We start from the raw sequence: 26,315 nt of genomic DNA, 5'->3' as shown, positions 1-26,315 counted from the left end.
TAATATAAAGTTTGTTATTTTCATTATTTTTCCACGACCGATGGTTCATGAATAAAGTGTAAATTAAATAAGGTCATTTTTATAACTGTGAGGTGAACAAATATAACTATAATATAAGTATAATAATATGTATAAAGTGAGACATGTAATAGTATACATATACACGTAAATATTATATAGATATATATACCTACGTTGTCATATATATGTACACATATACATATTATGTGCAGAAAGACGAAAGAAGTCGTTACATTATTATTGTACATTGATGTTTATTCAGACATATACCATTATAACACAATAGAAACTACATCATTGTAACAATACAATACTTAACTCAGGACTTCGGGCGATTATACTGAGAAATTGTCGACTTTGAACTGTCGGAAAAACATTTTCGACCGTCAGTTTAATACACTAAGCTCTATTTTATATTATTGATGTTTGTTTTAATCAGTGTATAGACTGAGCGTGCATATAGTAACTCACTCTTTTTCCGATACACCGGGGAGGGTAGAAAATTATTTTAACAGGATTTTGGTAATATGATATACGCTATTGTATTTTACTTTGTTCGCAATCAAAGCTTTTAGAGGGATATTATAAGCGATTTGAATGTGTTTCATATACCTTTTATCTTTAGTTATCGCCCGAAGTAAGTCGTGTTAAATAAATAAATAATTGTTTTGAATCATTCGTGAAGTATAACTGTGATTTAACATTAAAAATTGCAAATCACCAAGATCAAAATATGTTATGTTCTATGCAATAGAAATGTATTCGCTAATAACGAAAATCTTCCTAGTTTTGACTACGACGGAATCGTTAAATGTTTTTTTTCGACAGTATTTATAATTTTAGATATTAAAAATTATAATCCAAACAGCCTTAGACTTGACATTTTAATGCGACTTAGTGCGTCGGTTTACGATTTATAATATTTATATTAAGAGTATACAAACATTTAAGACAGTTCATATTATATCGTTTGTTAGATTTAGTAAAAAACGTAGAAAACAAACGGTATTAAAATAAATATAGTCCAAACACAATCAGTGTTGAGAGGTATCTTGATGAAAAATTATTCTTCTATTATCTTTTTATATAGATAACCATCATGTACTGTGTCTAATATTTGTTACCAGTTTTATTTTTTGTGATTTAAAAATATTTAATATTATGAGGTTTTAAGTTATAAAATAGTTCATTTAGGATTTAAAAACCAGACATAATATACAAATAAGAGTAAGTCCCTTCACCTTTATTCAAATAATTTAAAATATGTGTGTTGCTCAATGTATTGCGTCTATTTGCATTTTATCCACATTGTATATTTATTTTCATCACTTATTGACATCTAATAAACATTTTGACTTTTTAATGAATAAATAAACAAATAATTGTAATAAATAATAAATAATCATAATTTACATTTATATTATTATTACCACTTAAAGTTTAATTACTGAAGCTTACGAGTAGTACCTACTTATTAATATACACTTACTGCAATTTAAATTATAATATTATAACATAATAAGTAGAATAGCGTTACTTTATCAACAGGAAATAATAAATTAGTAGGTATATTATTAATCATTATCATCGGTAGGTAAAGTTGTAACATCGAAAATGAAATTGTCATCGAAGAGAAATAGGTGCGCATAAATAATATGTAAAAAATAAATTGTATTTATTTTAATATTTTTGAACATATTTTCGTTATACGTTTTCGATCACACAATGTTTATATAATATATATAACGCAATTACGATGGTTGTATTATTATATCGATGCGTTTAATAGAGCTGTCTAAAGTTATTTTCACTAAAATAGTTTTTATTGACTTAAATACATCGTGGCAGTTCCACCGGATACAATAATGTTTAATTTGAAGTTTTATGACTTTTTTACTATTCTTTTATTACTCCCGAATTGTGATGATGATAATAGCTGTATATCAACTACTTTAAAAATACGAAATAATTCTTCGCATAACCATATTATGGTTAATAGATCGATTTATTTTTAACTAAAATTAACAATTAAAATATAAAAATGTTCTTATATTTTTGTATTTGTTTTCTATTTATCGAAGCACTGATGATTGTATTTTGTATTTGTTGCAGGGTATCAAATTTTTTATTTTTCTTTATTATTTTATACTGTACCTACAGACATGCCTATCAAATTTTTGTATCAACACATGCACATACCTACAATTCATTTAAAATATGAATTGATCGGCTGTGCTTAGCGAACGGTAAAAAAATGAATTTGCTGTTTAAAAAAACAAAAAAACAAAAATACTAATATCATATTATTCATGATAATATATAAGTATATAACACATATTCTATTCACAAAATTCATCTGACCGAATATGCAGCCTAATAATTATGAAGATATATTGGAGGGGGGACAACCCCCCTAGTAATTCTTTTATGTTTATTGTTCATCGTACATTTTGTTCTAAAAAAATTTAAATGTATGTAGAGGGAAACAATTCCCTTTAATACGCAAGAAATAATTATGATTACCATTCACCTCCAATTTATCAAAATTGTTCAATAACAGCCTATATCTGATATTTGAGTGGAATTGACGTGAGCGTTATCAACCATGGTTGTTATTTATATTCAACTCTAGCCTATCAAAATATATTTAATTGTTTCGTAATTTCTTTACAATAATGGATTTTTATAATATGTCAAACTAATAGGAAAGCTTGAATGGGTTAGCAATGAGAATAATAATTGAAATGATTTGTAACATAAAATTAAATCCAGACGATTATATTATTATTATCAATATTTTGTCAGAAAAACAGTCTTACGATGTGCATATTATAATATCGTAGGCAGGTATAAGTGACAGGGTGGAAAATGTAAAATTGTCTTCGAATCTCATTTTGTAAAAGGGTGTAGACTGTAGGTACCTACTTACAAAGTTGCTGTTGACAATATTTAGTAAAATGAATAAATTTAACACTTTAGCGTTAAACAGCGCTTTGAAAAAAAAAAAAAAAAATTATCGTGAATAAAGTGTGACAAGGGATAATACATACAGCACTTGTCCAATTATTGCGGCCGGGACCTATACAAACTCGTTTAATCTCTGATGTTCAAAAACAGCTAGCGAGGCATAAAAAAAGCACCTACGACCTATATCTATATCTATAGTCTATACATATGTCTATATTATTATAACAAGGCGTGCATGGAAGGATATGAAGACGGACTCGTTAAACGTATCATATTAGACCATATATTATTATATAAACGTGCATTTTTTGTTATTTTTGAGTTGAATCGACATTATATTTATTGAAGAAAAAAATTAAACATAAAGGAATTAATAATTGAACAAAGTCTGAATCGTATTCTTTTATTGACTTTTTTTTCATACCTTCAGAAATATTTTTAGTGAATATACAATGTTTCACGATTATTATTAATTATACGTATAGGTATACGTCTGTCGGGTCTTGAGGATAATAATAATTTCGCGGCCAACAAAAATTACAATACAATCGGCCCAAACAATGATACCTAATATATGATATTATAATATTCTCACGTTCTGCGTATGGTCACGAGTACCTATGTATTAATTATATTTTTGAGTTTAAAACCCTGAAGTTGGAACCGCATTTCCACCAACATTTTCGATATCTTAATAACACACACCTTAACGGAAATAATCGCCCGTCGTGGGCCACGTCCATTTTATTTTTGTACATGCAATTATATTGCACGAACTGCGGCGTTACAGATAGGTAATCAAAATATTTTTTCCGGGCTATGCCCTGTACACAAGCCAAACGAACAAACTAAACAGACCTAACATAACCACGCAATCTTTAATTATTAACTATACACATATTGTATTGAATAGTTAATAAAAAAACAAATTAACTTGAATAGTTTAGTAAGTGAAGTTATAAGTTTATTACAGTCAAGAGTTCCCTATCAGACGATACATTTAATTTTAACAATTTAATGATAATATTGAGAAAGTGGTACCTTAAAAATATTTTGAAAATTAATTTAACATTAAAATGTTAAAAATGCGTTACATGTTATTACTTTTTATTTCAAACACAGCTGTACAGTTTTAGACATTTACGCTTTAGTAGGTATCGACAAAGTTACTGTCGAGGAATGTTTATTTATTTGTATTTCTTAATTAAAATAATTGTATACATCTGCAAGATTATATCATGTAAAAATCAATTAACTAATTTTAATTTTGCAACTATTGATAGGTAATATTATAATTGTGATATTTTGAAATTTACTTGAAAAGACTAAAATATTTCAATGGACTAGGCTTTGACCTTATGCCAATCTTAGCCTATACAATTTTATTAATGGACTATAATATTATATGTATGAAATTCGTGTTATGCAAAAACTAAATCTTTCTATGGTTCCGTTCAAAAGATAACATAATATATTATTACTACATTAAAACACGTTCACTGTTCAGACGTTCTTGACTTTAAGTTGAGTGAAAAGCTGACGCGTTACCATTATAGGTATACATCATAATATGATGGATTGGAAGAGAATTTATATTGGCACACTGGTACAGCGCTAATTTAGTAGTTTCCTCGGTCAATTAGGTATCAAAAAAAAGAAAAAATTACATAATTTTAAATATTTATAATATTATATTGGTTATATACCATAATATATTTTAGGTATTGAAAACAGTTAAAGTAAATTTTTTTAATAAAACAATAAAAATGATAGTTTATTTTTCATGTACGACAAATAATTTAATAGTTAAAATATTTTTTATTGTGTGTGCATGCAATTGACTATCTTTTTATCATTCCTTAAATTTATGTGCTTAAAAAAATGTAAGTTAAAAATGAACGCCTACGGACCTCTTATAATATTACATGACGTATTAATGTAATAAATATTAATCCAACTGAAATCGACTTTTGAGACTCTATTTTAGTTTTCAGCTCGTTAACGATGCACTTAGTAGTCTCGTCCCAGACACGATTCGCACAATTATTATACGAGAACACACTCGGGCACACATTTTGCGTTACGTAATTGTGTTATAATAATAGTAATAATAATACTATACACCTAGCTATATATTATAATATACGCAATTACTGCACTCGCAAGTTCGTTTACGCGCGCTCTTGTATATGTATATACTCTTGTTCCGATTATTATTATTATTTTTTTTGTTTTCTCGTTCGTCCCTCGCTCGATGTGTTTATATACACTTTGGAAGTGGCAGACTACTCGACCTAGTTCCTTTTTTTTTCCTTTTCTTTTCCGAGAGCATAAAAGCCATCCTGTCAACAAGTCGTCTCGTTTCACTGCAATATGTAGATATACATTATTAAACGGCACCGCGTGGCGTGGGTGGGTACCCATATATATATATATATATTGTATATCATATACACAGGAATCGGTGAATTTTGTTCGACGTGGTTTCCTCTAACGCTTTTGCGCCAATAGGCGATGCGTGGCCAGATATGGATGGGGGTGGTGAAAAGGAGGGGGGGCGGGTAGAGGACGAGGTGACTGGGTGACTGGTCGGAACGATGACTGCGCTGTTACTCTCAAAAGTCGTCATTGAATCGTGACTAGGTGAGGTTCGTCCTCATTGTCATCTCCATCGGTAACTTTGGGAATTGGATTTCAAAAATATATATTAAATATTACTGTACCTGCCGGGGTAGCCTCGGGTAAGGCTACGGGTGTCACACGACGTATAAAACAAGTCGATACACCCTACGTATAAGTATAAAAGTACCTATATGGGTACGTGTATGTTCTATATATAGTCACTGTTGTTGTTTGTCCCGCCATCTTTCATGGGCATGTGTGCGCGAGCATGTGATGTTTCTGATATACCCACGTAACAACACATCAAAGGCGAATCCGGAGATTGATTTATATACCAGTTCTCCACCTCCCTGGCTTCTTCCATGCCTCCCTGTGGTGGGAGGGGGGTAGAGGTGCCGCTCAAGCCTTTACCTTCGTCATAGATTATTGCACATATTTACAAAATGCTTACACAAGTTCATCGTGAACTCTGAAGGTATAAACATATTACATGGGTAGGTACTAACCTTAAACTACTATCGATCAACAAATGTGACCAAGTTATTGGACAAAATTAACTTGATTCAGTTAAGTTAAGTCAACGCTAAGAACTTTATGTTATGAGTTAATAATTAGCTAACAGTATATTCAACAGTTTAATCTTAATATGGGGAAAAAATAAAAATATTTACTTAACTCGGAAAATGAGTTCTTATTCTTATTGCATACTGTCTGTAGTGGTTTACAGGCAATTTGGTACACACGTGTTACTTTATTTATATTGTTGATTAAATTATTTAGTCAAGGAACGTTCAATATAGTTTATTTTTATTAAAAATCAGTAAATACATCACGATAAACAAAAATAAATAAATAAATAAGTTTTGTTTACAGTTATGGGTGTGTATAAAATAGATTTTACTAAAGCTAAGTGCCCAAGTTAATACAATGGATACTATAGCAACTTAAATTATTAAGAAAAATTAAGTATTTTGTTATTAAAAAAAAAAAAAAAAACGTATAACTCTCAACTAGTTAAAAGGTTACCTAATGGCTAATGCCCACCTTTATTGATCAACAATAAACCTTTATAGATCGATCAATGCGACGAAGGATAATTTTGCTAGGATTGATGATTCTTGTTTCACCTAAGGATCTGCAACATTTATTAGACTAGGTAAATTTTTGACCACCGCCGTCGTACTGTTATATTTCAATTTATAATACGTTTCTGGATGTTGCTACTATGTTATTGACCGACCAGAACTGTTGATACCGAAAAGGCGAAAACCACCTGTCACACTCTTATACAAAGGGTTTAGTATGAGGCGTAAGTTTATATACGTTATCGCTGGTTGAAAATGATGGAATTTGTTTTGATTACTGCAGTGTTCTCGCTTTGTACGAAACATTGTGATGATTTGCCTAATTTCTCGTCGCTCATATAATCGTGACGAGTATTAAGGGTGAGTGAGGTAATATTTATAAATTACAGCGTTTAAGTAATAAGTAGTTAGAATTTAGTTATTTTGTATTTTTAAATGTTGAAAAACTGTGTAGAAGAAAAAAATTATTGAAATATCGTTAAATTAATACACGAAATCGACAACATATTATTTTACCATCGTCAAGTTTATTTCGTGATTTCAGACATATATAAATATATATATGTATATTATATTTGGTGAACAATCGGAAGATCCTAAGGTTTTTTTTTATTCAATGCCACGACTAAACATACAGCTAACCAGCCGAGGTATACTGCGGTTAGGTACATAATCACCTGCAGTGTGGTGAAAAATCTTTTTCTAAATACATTTCGATATTAGTACCCGACAACTTGATGTTTCTGGGGACACGGTGAAAACACTAAAATTCGTTAGCTTTTTGTTCGTGTACAATAATATAATAATAATATAGGGTTCTCGCTTAGCGATTATGTAACAAAAATCCGGGCCGGCTGTGTGGGGTTGAACCGCCATACCCCTCCCCCTCAGCCGATTTGGGCCCTGCAGATCTCGCGTCTATATTTACGCATTGTGACTATTATATTCTAACGTATTTATATGCCTGTAATATATATAAACGCGGTAAGCACAATATGTCGGCGCTGCAGCACTATGGGGGGTGAACGGAACGCACACACATGCGCGGTCACGGTCCCGTTGTTTCGATTTTCGAACGAACTTGATTTTTGCGAAAACAAAAGGCATTGACAGTGCGCGTGTAATGTTATACGAATTGATTCAAATTGCCACCGTCGTCACAGCCCGTTATGCAGTAGGTAGGTGTATTATTCCTCGTGTATAGTATAGGTAGGCATAGTGTGTGTAAAAAATACAACACGAAAATAAAAATTGCCAACAAAACAAAAACAATGGCAGTTGCAACGACAATATAATATAAGGAGGATACAAGCTGAAAATTCGTCGGTGAATGGCTGCGTATCGTAGATGCATAAGACAGGTTGACCATTGTTGCTGTTTGGAACAAACAATTACATACGACGTGAGATGCAAAGGGAATTATATTGGTGAAGAACTGGAATGGTGAATAAATAATGTATAAAAGAACTCGTATGAGGATGTCGTGGCCGGCTAGTTTTTGGTACGAAAACATGTCTCGAGGGAAAAATTTGCGCACCTCGTAAAATAGTTGGATTTCGATAGTTGTTTTTTTTTTTATTTGAAAGATTAACATATTCATATTGTATGCAGTCGGATTGGACTTCGATTTTTATGACTCTGGTTTCGGAAGTTGTAATAAACATCTATAGATCAAACGTTTTTGAATAGTTTGAAATTTATTTTTCTGGCGTTATTTAAAGTTAATTCAATAACCGAGTCCGCAATACGACCCGAGAAAAGTTGTATTCAAAAAAAAAAAAAATATATATCAATATCCTACTAGGTATTCTTTAAAGTTCTTTCCGTTAATTAATTTTTGATCGTCGAAATGGAATAATTTTTTTTTTCAGTACCTAGGTATAGCATATTATTCTGTGAGTGTAATTATAAATTGCGTTAAAAATACGAATTTCATTGACGTTTATTTTATATTTCACGTATGCGCAGTGAGTGACGTTCACTTGTCGTTTGCGAACTTTGAATGAGATCACTGAACGTGTTAATTCCCAATACTGTTATTAGGGAGTACTAAAATTTATTACAGAACTTTTTTGACTCTCAATACCTAACGGAAATCGCTTATTTTTTTGTTCATTCAAAAAAAATGTGTTTAACTATACTATTAATATTATATATAGGTACCTAATACGTTGGTGACATGCTTCTAAAATATTTGAATTAATATATTATGTATATTTACTTTTATGGTACCTACTTAGAATACTAAAACGGTTAGGTTAGGTAATCAAAAAATGATTATGAATACAATACCCATGAAATAAATATTATGTTAGGTACATTTTTTATTTTCTAATAATTTAAATAAAAATAAACATATTTTACATTAAAGTAAATGATACTATTATTTATCGAATAACTAATAGTTTTATTCACACCTACGTATACCGCCCTAATTATAAATATTATGCAGATATTACAGGTACACGTGGAAAATAAATAAAAACATAAGATTATTTCCATAAATAACGAAATTTAATCTCACTTATGACAAGCTTCCATGACACTTTAAAGATAATACATTCTAATAGCAGCGTGACAACCACAATTTTTTATTTTGACATTAACTTTGACGATAACATTATTGATAATCTAGTGATCCTCTCCTGTTCCGTATCTTGTCATATTTATGATTTAATAGATAAAACAAGAGGGATAATATTTTTACTGTTGACATTGGTAGTCAATAAAACATTTTAAAGCTTGTGAAAATGTAAAACTATATCTAAGTCTATAACTATTTATTAAGAGGCAAAAGTGAAAACAAAAAGCTACAGCTTACTGTAGCTAATGGCTTTATAAATCGTGTAATAAACCTGGAAATGTAGGTTGAAACATTATAATTTTAGATTTTTAGTTTTTTTTTACACAGATGTTATGGGTTATTCATAGTATTTTAAGATATTTCAGATTCAAAGGTATGCATTTTTCAAATAAAAATGTTTTTTCCATAACATTTTATTAATTACCATTATATAAATAAACAGCATTTATTTTTGGAAAATAAATTGTATGAATCATATTGAAAATATTAATTTTTTTAAATAACACAACAGTTCATTATGTATACAATATACATATATATTATATATAAATATTTTCTTTTTATTGAACTATAGACGGGAAACTATGACCATTAGCTGTCTGCAGGGGATAAATGTTGGTTTAGAATATTTATTGTATGTGTGGCAAGGATTTTGTTGCTAAAGATTCCGGGTGGGTGACCACCCGGGAGCTAGCAACACCGGCCGGTACGTACACTCGAGCATTTCCGCAGATCGAGCGTACGACGGCGCCTCACCAAGCCACAGTTCGTGATATTAATATCGCACTATTACAGCCATAAAATAACTAACAACATGTAATGTTATAATATTTTATTATTATTGTACCCGTTTGCACTTGAAAACATTTTCCTTAACGTTGTTTTATAACAGACTTACACAGGAACGATATTGGTTGCAGTGAACCCGTACAAGGAGTTGGGCATTTACTCAAATGTAAGTAAATTATTCCGTTTTGTTATATATATGTATACTAGGATAAGTTAATAGGATAAGTGTTTATCATAGTTACAGTTACTAATTTTTGAATACATATTATGTGACAATTGCTGTAACACGCGTACCTAACAACCTACCTATATATTATTTTGATATAATTATGTTATGGTACATAATATGTAAAAAATAAGATGGCTATAAATTAAAATATAATATAATTTACACTTAAAAAAACATTGCTTCCACAGCGTGGGTTACACCCAAAAGAAGTTTAACAATCACAATTATTTGTATGTAATTCAGCTAGGTAGTAGTATATATTTTTAGATTTTTAAAAACCCATTTAAAATTTAAATATAAAAAAAATGTTATTATTACATTATAAATTATCATGTATTCACTGTGTCTAAATATCGTATACAAAATGGCTTTACTCAATGTTTGATATTGTTTGGCATTACTAACATTTATTATTATTATTAATTGCAATATTACTGTATACGGTAAAACGCGTGTAAATATTGCAAACACTATGACATGTAAGGCAGTTCCAGCAAGAATGACGTCATGAAATAAAAAGAAATAGCTATAGGTTGATCTGAACATGGTCTAAATTCATAACTGAAATTTCACGGGGAGTCCAAATACCAATAGAACCTTAAATAGTTACCTCACACCTAATGGTCGTATATGTTGGTATATGTTAGTATAGGTATATAATTATAATTATATCTACATATTGGACTTGGTCGTTTTATCGTCCATATTTTGGTATTTAAGGATTTAGTGTATGCAATAAAAAACGAACCACGAACCAATATTAGTCTTAAGTTGTTTTTTTTTTATTATGCCACAATAATTCCGTTATAGAGCTATAATATAATAATAAATTAGTTAACGGATTTACTAGTATGTGCATATTTGTAATATGATGCTTAAACAATCTATCAGAGTCAGCATAAAAATAATTTCATGATTTCAAGGAAATTATAAGAATTTAATAATTTTTAAAAATGTCATATCAACTTATAGTGCCAAAGATTTGTTACAAAAAATCCAGCGTGGTCACCCATCCAGGAACTAGTTACAAAGGCTGGTGCGTACACTTACAGTGCGTACACGAATGAATGTATACATCGTACCACAATTTAATATTTTTATTTACATATTTTGCAAATTTTCTCTTTAGATTTTTATGCTATTTTTACACTTTTTAAGTTGTTTTTGCATTTTAATTAGTTTTGTTAATCACAATTTGACGACAAATAAACAATTTGATATATTGCTACCGGTATTTTTAATTAATTGTCAATCAGCAATCTCATATATAATTACTTGATTCGATTTTTTCAACGGAATACAAATAATTACACTGCTGTGTTGATATAATATTATAAATAGTCTTGTAATTTTTTTTATTGCTCTTCAAGATTCCAACCAATGTCTAAACGATGTGTAAAAATAATTTAAAATTTTTGAAATATAATAAATTATTTATATATAAATATAATTAATATATAATATAATATAATAATATAATTATAATTTCTAAAAAGTAAAATAACAATCAAATTGTTTTTCGTTCATTTAAAAAAAAAATAAGCTTTTTTGTGTTATTATTAGGAACTTAACTATTATCATTTGAATTCGTGAATAATAAAGAATTATATTAATTATAAATCATTGTTTAAACGAAAGAGATTATATTATTTTAAAAGTAATATAACAGGCGTATATAATGTTATAGAATCACAATAAATTATTGCGTTGCAGCAAAATAATTTTAAAAAAACAAAACCTTATAATCAATAATATAGATTACAATGAAATACTTATTCCAAATTAATGTAGGTACTTACAACTGTAATACTTTTACTGAATTCACGCACTTTTTTAATTTCATACACGCCTAATTTATGTCCCCGGATAGATTTATAATTCAGTTATAGCTAGATTACGGTGACCACTGACCAGCTATGGATAATAACTTTTTTTCTTTAAAATAATGTTTTTATGTTAGGGAAGATCCTCTAAACCTCAATTAGTTTTCCTCCATCTATAGTATATACCTTCAAATTTTATACGGAAAACGTTATTATAATGATTTAAAATGCCTGTGTTCAACTTCTCAAAATAAATATCACATCATACCATACTTTAGCTAGTAATTTTCAAAAAACAATTGTGTATACCGATCTACTGTAAGAGTTTCATATTTTTAAACATAACATAGGTTAGCACCAAATGCCAATCAAAATAATTTGCAAATAAATCCATTATTGCTGGCTGTTGCAGAGTTCAATTACACACAGAGACGTATTTAGAGTTTTGATAACTTATAGGTAAAGCTCTGACATCTCCCTTTTTACCCACACTTAAAAAATTAACTACTGACTATTGTTTATATCCACAAAAAATTTGTGAGTTTCAAATACCCAATTCCTGATACGTTTGCAACGTGTCAAATTGTCAGGTTTCTTCGTTAAAATCAATCGTCTAATTTAGGATCTTTGGAAAAAAGAGTGTATTTTTAAATTGTTCTTTCGCACCTATTTTTTAGAAGATATACAACACTTTGAATTATTATTTTGCCAGAAATTTTAATATGGTATTTTTTCCAATACAAAAAAATGATCAGATTGTACCAACCTATCACCAAAGTCCAAAACAATGAATAATTAATAATCTACATTTATAATAAACCATAAAATACAACAAAACTAAACAAACGATTTATGAATAATATTAAAATAATTTACTCAGTTAGTTTTTTTTTTAATTTTTCACAAAATGGCTAAAATGTAATATAAATAAATAGTAAACAGTGTGGTTAGGTTATAGATTGGGCTCATAAATTTAAATTGATAATTTCGATTTTGAGCGATACGCTTGCACCAGTAGAATCTGTTGCCGTGCAAAGCAAATCACAAATAAAATAAAATAATATTTAGTATATACTGTGAACAAACATATATTTATGTATAAATAATATTTTTTCAACCATTAAATTACTTTTTATGAATAAAATAATCTGGATTTTTATATATTATTGCGCGCAATATGATAAAAAATAATCATATCTCTTGATTGACGAACGACGATGTAGGATGGTTTTAGGTTGTGAGTAGTAATGATGCCGCCCCTAAATCCCGAAAAAAATTGAACACCCGGGGCGATGGTACCCCCTCACTATCCCCCGAGTACACATAAAATACATTATAATATAATATCTACATTCTACACGAATCACGCCATATTATACGATCGTATTATTATATATTTTATTCTACGTAGGGCGTCGACTAACGGCAGTTTATAATATATAGGTATATCTTCCTCTAAGTATACAGGACGATTCACCAAGAATGCTCACCCCATTTTCATCGTGTTTTAATAAATTTATTAAGATTTTAAACATAAAGACCTCACTAGTTATTTAAAAAAAAAATTGATTTTTTCCCATTTAAGAAGTATCCGTGTTCTCTTTTTTATTGTAGATAGTTAATCGCATGATTTTTTTTTAAAACTTTGAATCAATATAACATTGACATCCAAACGATTAATTTCTGAACTAAGTATTAATTTGTATGCTCGCCAAAGATACAAGTCAATACAATGATTTTAAAACAAAATATATGTACCTAATATTTTATATTTAGTCAAGTTCTTATCATTATTACTAACGATTTTTACGTCTTATAAAATTGCAATCAATTTATATTAATTACCATAGTTATAATCATAGTTCAAATTTATTCGAAACTTGTTATTATAGACTATTATCCTGAGTAACTACTTAAAGCCTAATAACATTAGAAATACTCGTTCAAATGTCTAGGTATAATGTATAGGTAACGTATAAGTACATCAACATTTTCGAAAATTCTTGTTCTTAAAATTTATAATAAAAAGGGGTAGGTAGTTGAGTAGTTCTCGTTCTAATAAAAATACAATTTTATAGGACCTCTCTTAACTTACATTTAACATTATAAAGACCATACAAAATGATGCTCAATTAAGTTGCTATACCTAAGGATTCCAAAAATTGGAATTTGAAATGAATCCATTAATAATGTAAAAATTGAGAGTGACGGTGTTCGGTCAATCACTCTGTATAATACATGTCGTATACCATAAGCGATAAGCCGACCGAGAATTCAGAATGATCTCGTATATACCCTTTCGTGACCCCGCTGTAAGTATAATACAACTATACGAGATAGGGAATGTGTTCGAAGGGACATTTTGCAAATCGGACATAAAATATTCATACGAGCCCGTATGGTGTGCGAAAGGTATTAATGTCGTTATTATAATAAATAATAATAAACTTGTATACATTGGTGTGCGATAATGACGTGACACGAGTTCCAGATGAGAATGTGGTCGCGCTGCGGGCGGCTTTTATGTTGTTTATTTTATTCGCGGCAGTGCGGCGCGCTGCAAATGCATTTGGTGAATAATATAACACAGTATGGTCTGGTCGTTATCAGTGGTGCTACGAAAACGTTATATTAACCCTGGTGCAAAAGATTTTAATTTACAGTCAACCCTCCCTTTTATTTCAAAATAAGTTACCACGATTTTTTTTCATCTATTAAGATCTATTTGACTGAACCCAAGCTCCCAACTTAGAACTCTGTTTTTACGATGAACTGCTATTCCCAATCTTCTTATCTTCGAATATTTTATGAAAAAGTATAGTACAATATACGTTTTAATTTTATTTGCCATGTTCAACATAATGTGTGATAAAATAATATCAAAGTGTCTTAATCGATGTCTCGTAATCTATCGTAATAATATTATGTGAAGTGCTTATGGCACATCTAATGTGCTTATGATTATAACTTAATATAATTTAGAAAAGGTACACACACACACACTCTCCCTGATTACTATTAATAGGATTGAAGGAAGTGATTTTTGTCTTCGCATATAACACGCCGATTTAACGTACCGATTGATCTAGTGAGGTAAGTAAAAGAATTCTAAAAATGTTTTAATTTATCGTCAAGCCTACTTCCTGGGATTTTTTGTAATATTGGGGGATACAATAAACAATGCGGGAAAGTCGATCTTAAGAAGAAAAATTCAAATCAGGTTTCAGATTTCTTATCTCTTCACTAGGTCAATTGCTGTGTTGCGCTGGTGACAAGGACAGAAATCCATTTGAGACATTTATGTCAGCCTTATGACAGCCACGACACTGGTTTTTTGTGTTTCTTATTTGTCAGTGGTGGAAATTAGAACAAACATAAAGTTACTAAATTTAAACCATTACGATATGTGAAAAAATTATTTTATTAATACCATTTGTTAAGTATCTAAGTGTATTTTTAAAATACATTTATATTGGGAGCTGATGAGTTACTCAAAGTTAAGAAGCCAATCCAATGATACTCGTTAAGAGTAAAATAACGAATTCGAGTATATTTTGTGAGCCAATCCAATTGCTACGAACAATATTGTGGATCGGTGTCCGGCTGTAACCGTGGACTAATTGCAAATTTTTTATTTAAGGGTATTGTAATTGACCAATTATCAAGGGATAACAATTAAAATCAAATCAAACCATTTTAACGATTGAAAATTATGTAACAGTGGAAAAATTACGCTACGCGTGTAATAATAGTCAGATTTCAATAATATTTGTTTTGTTTTGAAAGAGCAAACATTCAGATCATATTGCCACATTTGACTCCAATATTTTAATTACATAACTTTAAATTATAGCCGAAAAATACATTTGAAAGTACAGAAAAAATAGTTAATAAAATAATTTATATTACGCTCGTTTATTATAACAACTGAAGACAGACTTTTATCGGAGTTTTAAAACCTGATTTCAATGGGGCCAGAATGAAGTCTTCATTTTTCAAATAAAAAAAATGATCGAAATCTCACAGTTTCACGAGGCGAAAGACCTTTTTTTACGAGGCAGATTTTTGTATCAAAAGCACGTCGACTCCAATAATCTCAAAACGATATATATTATCGTGCCGTTTGGAACTATACGTGTTATCTGACGCGTTTGCTTCTGCTGTTTGTGTTTAAGATTCAAAATACCAAAATGCAAAGGTATTATTTTTATTATTGTATAATTCTCTCTGTTGGATCCGACGCTGCGAATCTGCGATTCCTTGCAGGGTACAGTTTTGTAGCGATAACTGAAAGCACAAATACACATTATATGTGTTTATTAATCGTGTAAACAACGGTAATCATAAACTCGAATACTATAATTGTTAAATCTCGAATCGCGTAATTAAATAACAGAGATTTACGAAGTATTTACTGGAGTTTAGCAAATACCGAACTTCGCTATCGATATCACGTAGATACCTAACCCAATGCCACACATTTAGTGTGAAATCATTTATTTTAAAAATAATTTCCGAATTTAAATACATTTTTTGGAGATATCGGGGTTGGTTCGTTATTTAGTCAAAACATTGCAGTGATCAACAAGTATACTGTACTGAATTTTAAAATAATATTTAAACAATTCGTACGTGATCATATTATATTGCTTTAAGGTCCTCTTTCCTAACAAACTGTGTTCCAGTTTTCGAAATGTTTTTTTAATATTAATTGTAATTATATAACAATCATTTGCGTAGGTAAGTACCTCAATCATTATTATTGTGCCTTTAAACTCAAAGACTGATAACTTTCAGACACTAACTAACTAATAAACTATTTGAGGTCGGGAACGAATGAAATATGGGACGCACCTAAGCAGTCTGTCGCAAGCAGAAAATAAAGAGGTTGTACGTGTCGGTTTTGAAACTGTTCAGGAAACGCAATTTAAAGTTTGAAAATTCATAATTTAGTAGGTACCTAGGTATATATTTCTTTGGTTTATAATAAAATTAGATGGATACAAAAAGTTATCAACTAGGTACCTATATATTAATTTTATGAAGTCCTGTTGAAATTCCTGGAAACAAATAATTACAGTGAAACTTCTCTACGACAAACTCCGTTAATCGAAATTGTCTGTTTAAAGAAATATTTTTGAGAACCCACATCAAATTAGAGTCAAATTTATTCAATTCTATTTAACGAATTTTTTGTCCTTGGAGACTTTGTAAAATGGAAGTTCACTGTATTTACAAGCAAATAAAAATAAAATACTAAACAGTTATTTATTTTTTCTTTGAAAAAGTTCTATGCATATTCTATACAATCTTTTCAAACTGAATACATTGTTATAAAATCTTTTTAAAGCGAACAAAATAAATAGTTATAGAACTTTTTTCAACTATATCCATAAATCATTAAATAATAATTACATATTCGCACCGAAATGCCAAAAACTATAAATGATAGATTTCTTACTATGATAAAAATATAAAAGTCACTATATTGAACACTTAATAGTTATTTGACGTTGCAGTGTAGAAAGTATACTACCAATCAGGAAGCGGGATAACCCTTTACCATCACCTGACATTTTTTAGATGAGAAATTTTTTCTGAAATATCTTTATATTCTCAGTTAATATTATCCAATTTCTAGATTTAACCACTACTTATTCTTCAGAAAATGTTTGAACTAAGTACGAAAGAATAAGAAGAAACATTTTAAAATTCTGAAAATTTCGGATACTCGCAAAACGGATTTTTAATTTTGATAATATTGTACAAACGATCTTTTATGATAAAACGCTAATATGAATCATTTAATTACTATTTATACCAAACGTAGATCCTAGAAGAGAAATCTGGGGGCAAGCGCCCCCCTCTCGTTCATAAGAAAAATATTACATAATTTTTCATAAATTATAAAAAAATCAGAATCTTAAAAATATTTTAAATTACTTAAGTGCCCTCTGTACCAAAATTCTGGATCTGCCTCATTAGTATTAGACACTCAACGAAAAATTAAGAATCGAATTTAAAAGGAAAAAATCTTAACATTAAGGCTGAAAATAATAATATAATACATTATATTTATTTAGAAAATTATTGAAACTGATAGTTAAAGTGACAAATTATTTTTTTTTTAATATTGTTCCAAGAACGAATAATATTTCGATGCTTGAACTACCAACTCCCAAGTGTTTATAGTAAATATTATTCAAACAATAATATAATAATAGAATTTTAAAAATAACGACAGCGCTAACGAGATTTTTTTAGGATCACGTACAACATACGTGAATGATGGTTAAGAGGTAAATATTAAATATTAATTTACAGAGTACATTTTGTCTATATTGACATTTTATTATTATTCAACGTAAGTTTTAAACGGTTGATGTTTACTTAAGGAGAACCCAAGTATACTTTTTGAGATATAGCAGGTATTATATCAAAGTACATTATGTGACTTGAGGACGTTTTATGTAATCGAAAATCATTCGAACTTTGCAACACCGCCGACAACTCTCGAATTCGACTAAAACGACAATTAATCTCCAAATAAGTACCTAGGTATATAAACTATACTTGCATATACATTCAATACACATCTGCGAATGCGCCACACAATGGCTGCCGGATTGAAACGCTTCACTTCGATAGATGTCACCAAATAATAATATATATTCACCATTTCACCCACTCAAAAGTCAAAACAACACGCGGCAGGTTGTTGCACTTTTTGCACCCAAATCTACCCTTCATTGTTTGCCCAAAATTTTAGTCGTCGCCCATTGTCAGCAATGTTTTTACAATCAACATTTTAATAATCAAATTATTGGCACTCGTCTGCATTTGCTGTTTCTGTATTAACTACCTACCTCAATAAATTCAAGTTTTGTAATATCTCGCAAAGAGCACCGCTGAAAGGCAAAAAATAATTATTGACGATATGACAATATTTTTATTAGTATAGACATCTACGTAAAAAGCACTTTAATCCAGTATAATATGACATTTATCATTATTATTTTTAACCAACCATTGTGTGTATAATAATATGACTGTTTGTTATTATTATATATTTTTTTTCTGAACAGAGTTTTATTTTCTGAGAACAATATAAATGTCATTTTTTTGTGTTGCTCTCTGCAGCTTGCAGATTAATGTTAAATACCCTTATGAAGCTAATTTATATAAATACACAGGTAGTTTTTATTATAAAAAAAAAACGATGGTTAAATTGAATAAAATGTTTCTGAGCGAAAAGTGTGCTTATACAGGTACCTACTTATACTTATATGGCTATTTACCACACGTTTACAGACTTCCAATAATAATTGAACTGGCACTGTAGTTGTCCGCGACATACGTTTACCTACCGTAACAAATGAACGCAGTTTAATTATTTTGTACAAAATGACAAAAAACTTTTATACGTTTTTGTGTACCAGAGCATATTTTATATAATAATAATAATAATAATAATAATAGGGACACTGCTGTTGCGTGATGTGTATATATTATCTACTCGATAATATTATAATGATGCGTAGGTGGTACTCAACTTCGCACACGATTAACGTGTACAAAGTTTTTCCGTAAAACCTATTGTAATATTATTTTTATTTTTTATTTGAGTAGTATAGTTTTGTTTGGGATTTTATTCAGTGAAAAAACGCTTCCGGTTTCGTTTCACTTTTTTCAATGTTTTTAAATTTGTTGTCGTTCTATTAATATATAATGTAATATTGCATATACAATTTTCAAAATAATGACAGCGCTAAAGAGATTTTTAGGATCACGTAATTATTGTCCTGGTTTGCTATCTCCGAAATTGGTCGCGCTAACTGACAGAAGTGTTCAAGCTAGCGTGGGTTTTGTAAGCAAGTTACTATCAGGTAAAACAGATTTTCCTGTCCGAGTAGAATTAAACTTATAATTTTAAAGTTTCTTCTGTCTCCTTTATGCATAATTCACTGCCAATTATTATGCCATTAATCCGCAGACCCTAGTAAGGACGACGTGGATTACAAACGTAGAACCGTCTCTCTGCTATTTGTAATATTGTTCCTTCTTAATTATTTTATAACTTTGTTTTTTTTTATCTCATGTAAAGTCTAAGGTTAATTTAAAGTACATTTGTGATGTTATAACTGTAGTTTTTAACCATTGGGTTGTCTACCTACATTTAAATAAATTAATACGTATATTTATGTAGTATTAACAAGTAAGCACAACTTTTTTCTCATGATTGCAATGGTAATATTGGTACTTGATGATGGGTTCTTTGATACGGGCACCATGCGTTTGGGCGAATCTCCTTTTTACTCTCATAATAAAAGTAATGTGTTTGAACGAGTTTCTTATAATGTGATTGAGCGAGTATCATACACTACAAGAGATAAAAGATACAATTTGAATAAGTATAATATCGTCGTTGACACGAAAAAACCTTCCATGCGCAAAAAAAATTGTTTTTCGTGACACCAAAAAAAAAAAAATAACATAGGAGATATTTCATAAACGATTCATAGTTAGTAACACATAGGAAGATTTTTCTACGATGGAGATAGCATATAGGAGGTATTTCATAAACGATTTATTGTAGGTAACATGTATGATAAATTATTTATTATTTTTCATTAATTCTATGATGCAAATAGCATAATATAGGAGATTTTATCAATAAATAGCATATTTTTTTCTCCAATCCAGGGAAACCTGTGAAACGTCAAAATCATAAATTTAGCACATAGGAAGTTTTTTCGCGTCAACTACAATATGAGATTTAAGTTTAAAAGTACCTACTTATACTTAAAATGTATGGGGGTATAGTTTCCAGGAAAAATATATAAAATCAAAAAGAAAATATATATTTTTAACTCCAATAACATTGTTAACTTGATTTTTAATAATTTCAATTTTTAATCACACACACTTACATTTTTGATACATATTATTTTTTTAATCTTAATTGAGTTAATAATGTTAAAAATTAAGGTCACCTAAACAAATTACAATGTCTGTCTCAAAATCACTCGCCCAAACGCATTATTCTAAATTGTCCAAGCGCATTGCATTTTTTATATATTTACCCTAACCTTTGGTACAGCACAAAATATATAAGGTAATACAGTAAAAAGTGCTTCAATACATATTATAAACAAATATTATATTTTTATTTGAGTTTATTCTTGAAGTATTCATTATTAATATCGTCTATAGTCTATACGAAAGATCATTTTCATGTACATACCATCACAGTATAAAAAAATTATTCATAGAATTATTTTATATTCATGAATATTTTACGGTTTTATAAATACACTCAATTACATGGTTGTAAAGTTTTTTATTTTCGTTATTTTCTGTTTTAATTTTAAAAATCGATAAAACAATTATTGTACGTGAAGTTCGATCGAATTAGATTACTATATGTTTGCAGCTGTACCTATACAATTGGAACTTTTTTATTTAGTTTCCATTGTTCGTTTGGATTAAAACTTTTATAATACGATAGACATCACATATATTATGTAAGCTTAAAACAAAAACAAAAATACGTGAAAAGATGTAACGAAATCGATCGAGTCTGCAAAAAAGCGGAAAATACATTCCGTAATGGAACTCACGACCCTTCTTCGTTTTTGTTACACTCTTCCGTCGTCCGATTCGGCAGAATAATATTATATTGTCTTTTGACGAGTTGCTACTACTACAGAATTAATTTTATAGCATACGAGAAGACGTTTGTTATCTGTAATATATATCAGTTTATTATCTCTATCGTAAAATTTTAAAAAAAGTATGCAATAATCGAAACTGCGTAATAAAATATAGCATTATGAAAGTCATTGAGTGTATAGGCTAAACGCTAAAATAGAGCAATAGCAACTTTATTCCGAGATTTTCATCGATCCCGCATGCCCAAAATTTCAACTAGATTCATCAAGTCAAATGACAAATGACTAAGTCAAAATATGTAACTGTATTTATGAAGGAATAATTAATGGAGTTGAAGAGTAACCAAAATGACCACACGGGTGAAAATTGGTTGCTGGTAGAATAGCGGAAGGTTGTCTTAACACTTCCTGTACTGGCAGAATCTATATGCTGTTTAGGTATTGGTGGAATATCGATGGGTTTCACTTTTATTCTTATAGTTTCGTAATCATCAAAAACGTAACAATTTTGAATTATACATTTATTTTTCGGTTTTTTTTGTTTGAAATCATACTAAATCGGTTTTCTAGAGACAAAAAGATATTTACAGCAGATATGGCCGCACAACGGTGGATACTAAATCATTGTCCGTCTGTTTTTCTTATCAAAAATGTCGATTATAATACCCATAATAGTTGTGTGCGTCTACTTGTATATTATTATTAATTTTAACCGGTTCACACACACACACACACACACACACGTCGTAATATTATTATCTATAATTGAATTTCAACCCATAAACACACATAATATATATATATATGTATATATTTATGCGTGTGTGTACGAACAGACAGTACACTCATCGTTACAACCCCTATATAGGGGTGTGACTCAGGCGGCGGCGGCGGCGGCTATAGCAGCGAACTCGCGATGCACGTTTCTCCACACGCCCGCCGAGGCCTCGCGGCGCGCGTATTGATCTGTTGTGGCCGGTGCGGAACGACGGCGAAATTTTAGCGTTCGTCCGCCCTTTCTCGGGCACCTCTGTATTTATATTATATTATTGTAATATATATCGGCCGTCAAAATTTATCACGCACACGTGGATCGTGTGCACTTACGCGCGCCACGCGCACGTGTAAACACGGCATTTCGTGCGCATATTTATATACGTCGTGGTATTCCGTGTATATATATATATATTATATATATACGTATGAATTGCGCCCGGAGACTCGGGAGACAGGGGATTGGCCTCCTAGACGAATTTATGTATTTTTTTTTTTTCCAAATCGAGGATACAGAGATCTCGCCGTCGCCGTCGACGAGATTCTAATAAACTCTGATATCGGTCCACGGCTTGATCCTGTGTGCAGTTAATCTGCTGATCGTTGTAAACGCCCTTGTAATAATCAACAGTTAGAAATTTGCCGAGCACGAGCAGTGTTTCGAGATGGTTTCTCGGATTTGGAAGGAGGGGTGAACCCGGGGGTCGGGACATTGAGTGGTTGGGAAAATGCCCACTGGGCAGTTACTTATTTGTGTAGGTCTTGAGGACAGTCTTATGTGTACTACATGTTATTATCTGCAATCATATAATATTGTCTAAAAAAAGGTAAGTAAATTGTATTATACAGCAAATATAATTAATTAATTTTTTCAATTGATTCAATTTTTTATATTTTTTCATATTACCTAAGTAAAATGTGCACGACATTATGTCGAATATTTAATGACTTTGATACCTAATCAGTATATTTCATGATTTCATTTTTTGGTCTAAGCGGTTTTATACATTTTCAAATTTCAAAAGTTCAGTTTCAAAACTCACCGAAATTAACTATAAAGTATATTAACACTAATAATGCCATTTTATCCCTTTAGTTCAAAAAAATACATATTTAAATGATTCAAGTAGGTGTATGATTATGATTTGTAAAAGGAAATTGCTAGCAAGAAGAACGCTATTTTTATATTCACTGGTTGTCCTTAAAATTTGATAACAATATTACCGGTTTTCTCCACCATTGTTTGGTAGTGTATTTGGTGTAATCAGACAGTTATAGCTTCGGTAAAGTTTCAATCATTACCCCACTCTCCCAGTCCCTCACCCCTTAAAAAAAAAGATCTATAGTTGTGCCCATTCATTTGAAAACCGCGAGATGTCATAATCGACAGGGAACGGCTTTTACGACGATGGGTTGGGTAAAATAAAAACGAAGAGGTTTATATAATGTGTACTGAAATGTATTTAATATCGTCTTGTATTAAACCTACTGCGTATAAATTATAAAATCGTTAAAAAAAAATAATAATAAGCACGTCGTAATATTATCGTTACCGCGAAGAATTTCTCAATCGTCGACAGAATTGATTAAAATATTTTTATTTTTCAAGAAAAAAATGTTGAAATACTCCTATAGGGATAATCCGTACAAGTCTGTCTGCGTTTGACGTATTTCCGTACTCCGCTCAGCCATACAGTCATACTTAAATATGCATATTATATATGTTTGTATATATAATGAAAATTATTATTATTGTATAAAACGGCACCTAAGTATTATATAATTGTATTGTATACGGGGTGTTCTGGGCTTGAGTGTCACTTCGTCAGGAACCTCTCAGTTGCATGTCACTAATTTAAAAGACTCCACAAGTATACCCCACAGCTATATTTCGCGTTTTATTATATATATTATATTTATACATGTACTCATATTTGTAATCAACCGTGAAAATGCTTTCTTTGGAGCGTGGGTAATGGGCATGCTTCGTTAATTAATCCTCCGATTGGTTTGAAAACTGTTTGTTCAAATGAAGTATAATAATACCGGAAAACGATTATATATCGGCTTGAATAAAAAAAAAAAAAAAATGAAAAATACGCATTAACCGATTTACGCAGTTCATTGTAACAGGCAACAGCTTTGCAGTACTAATTTCATTACTCGTGGACTTGTGTATTCCGATTCAATATTAGATTACCTTGTACACAGATCGGCGTATTGAATAAACGATGAAATGTGACTAGCGTGAACATTAAAATTAAAATCACAGTCACAATAGACAGAATCGTCCAGACAGGCCTTGTTCAAACGGGCAGTGCATTTATGTTCTTTTCATTTCCCATTTTCATAATTACACCATGTATACTAAATATTACTAATCATATATGTTGGTGATAATAAGAGGTCTAGACTCTAGAGGGACATATATAATTAACACCCCCCCCCCCCCAAAAAAAAAACAACTACCTTTAATTATTATAATTAATACGAGTATATGGGCACTTTCAATATAATTATAATTTTTCAACAAATATTTTAATTAATAATCAAACGTAACCTATTGCAATATAATGTGTAAAAATATATTCAAGTCACTTAGTTATAATTATAATTATTTTTTAATACGAGTTTTATAATATATTATATTTATGTAAATAGTATAAAGCTTAAAAGAAAAAATAGAGTCTGGGGCTTTAGTCAATGCAAATAACTTTATCAAGCTCTGCATATGATACAATCTTTGAATGAAAAAATACAAAATAAATATTTATCGGTCTTAAAATCCTTTACCTAACCCCTTTCTCGTTCATAGATTCAGACATCAACATTGCCTATACTTTGTGCAATATTGAAACATTTTTAGGATGCGGTATGAGTTAGGCGGGATAGCTGGCTATAATATTGTACGTATTCTTATTGTTGATTGACTAAAAGTATTTATTTTTTCATTTTGTTTCGATTGAACGATATCTAAACTGTTTTGATTACTGCATTACTATTATCGTTGGTTAAAAAACAATTTGAGAAAATTAAAACGCTTTTTAAAACCCTATGGTTCGAATTGTTCACACATCACCAATAATAGAGGTCATAATATTATTATTATCCCCACGTCGTACTTTGCGTTTGATATTGCTGGCCAATTCTATTAATCGTCGTGCGTACAAGATTTAAGTATGCAATTATTACTTTTTGTCGTTTGGTCGCAGTGTACACTTTTTAATAAGCATCGAAACCATGCAAGAATTTCGTTTGTTCAATCCAGTACACAAATATAATACAACAGGAATTCTTTAATCTATATCAGTGTACCAAATCGATATTATAATATTAAGAAATGTTTAACTTGTAGGTAAAAAAAGGTTAAATAGAGTTTCGTAAATAACCTAAATGTTGTCATGCCACTGTGATTATATTATAAAAAATTTTAAGTTTTGATATCAAATTGAGTATAAGAATGAGAAACAGAGGATTACACGTTTACACTGGTACCACAAACAAATTTCTTTATGCTATTCTCATCATTTATGTGACATTTATACAGAATCAACCGAACGAATTTCTAGTATTATATAACATATATTGAGTGCTCTTTGTTTCAACTTACATGTAGGTATCCCTCTGTTATAACCTGATGTTTCCAAATACGTCAATTTCGACAGCTGATGCAGGTTAGGTTATTATTTCATAAATCGATCCGACACATAATCTCATATTATGCGTGAAGTGTTTGGTGTATACAATTTA

General features: G+C 30.1%; 1 protein-coding gene across 2 annotated transcripts in view; it reads left to right on the top strand.

Moving 5' to 3' along the window:
- The window catches only part of LOC111029808 (myosin-VIIa), a 135,895-nt gene that overhangs the window by 59,651 nt on the left and 49,929 nt on the right, over positions 1-26,315 (top strand). For both annotated transcript variants that reach the window (XM_022308990.1, XM_022308989.1), the window contains exon 3: positions 10,172-10,234. In XM_022308990.1, coding sequence (XP_022164682.1) covers positions 10,172-10,234 — 63 coding nt within the window. The remainder of the gene's footprint in view (positions 1-10,171; positions 10,235-26,315) is intronic.

The sequence above is a fragment of the Myzus persicae genome, unplaced genomic scaffold (genome assembly GCF_001856785.1).
Source record: "Myzus persicae strain clone G006 unplaced genomic scaffold, MPER_G0061.0, whole genome shotgun sequence".
Lineage (NCBI taxonomy): Eukaryota > Metazoa > Arthropoda > Insecta > Hemiptera > Aphididae > Myzus > Myzus persicae.
This window is presented reverse-complemented; position numbering and strand designations above follow the sequence as displayed.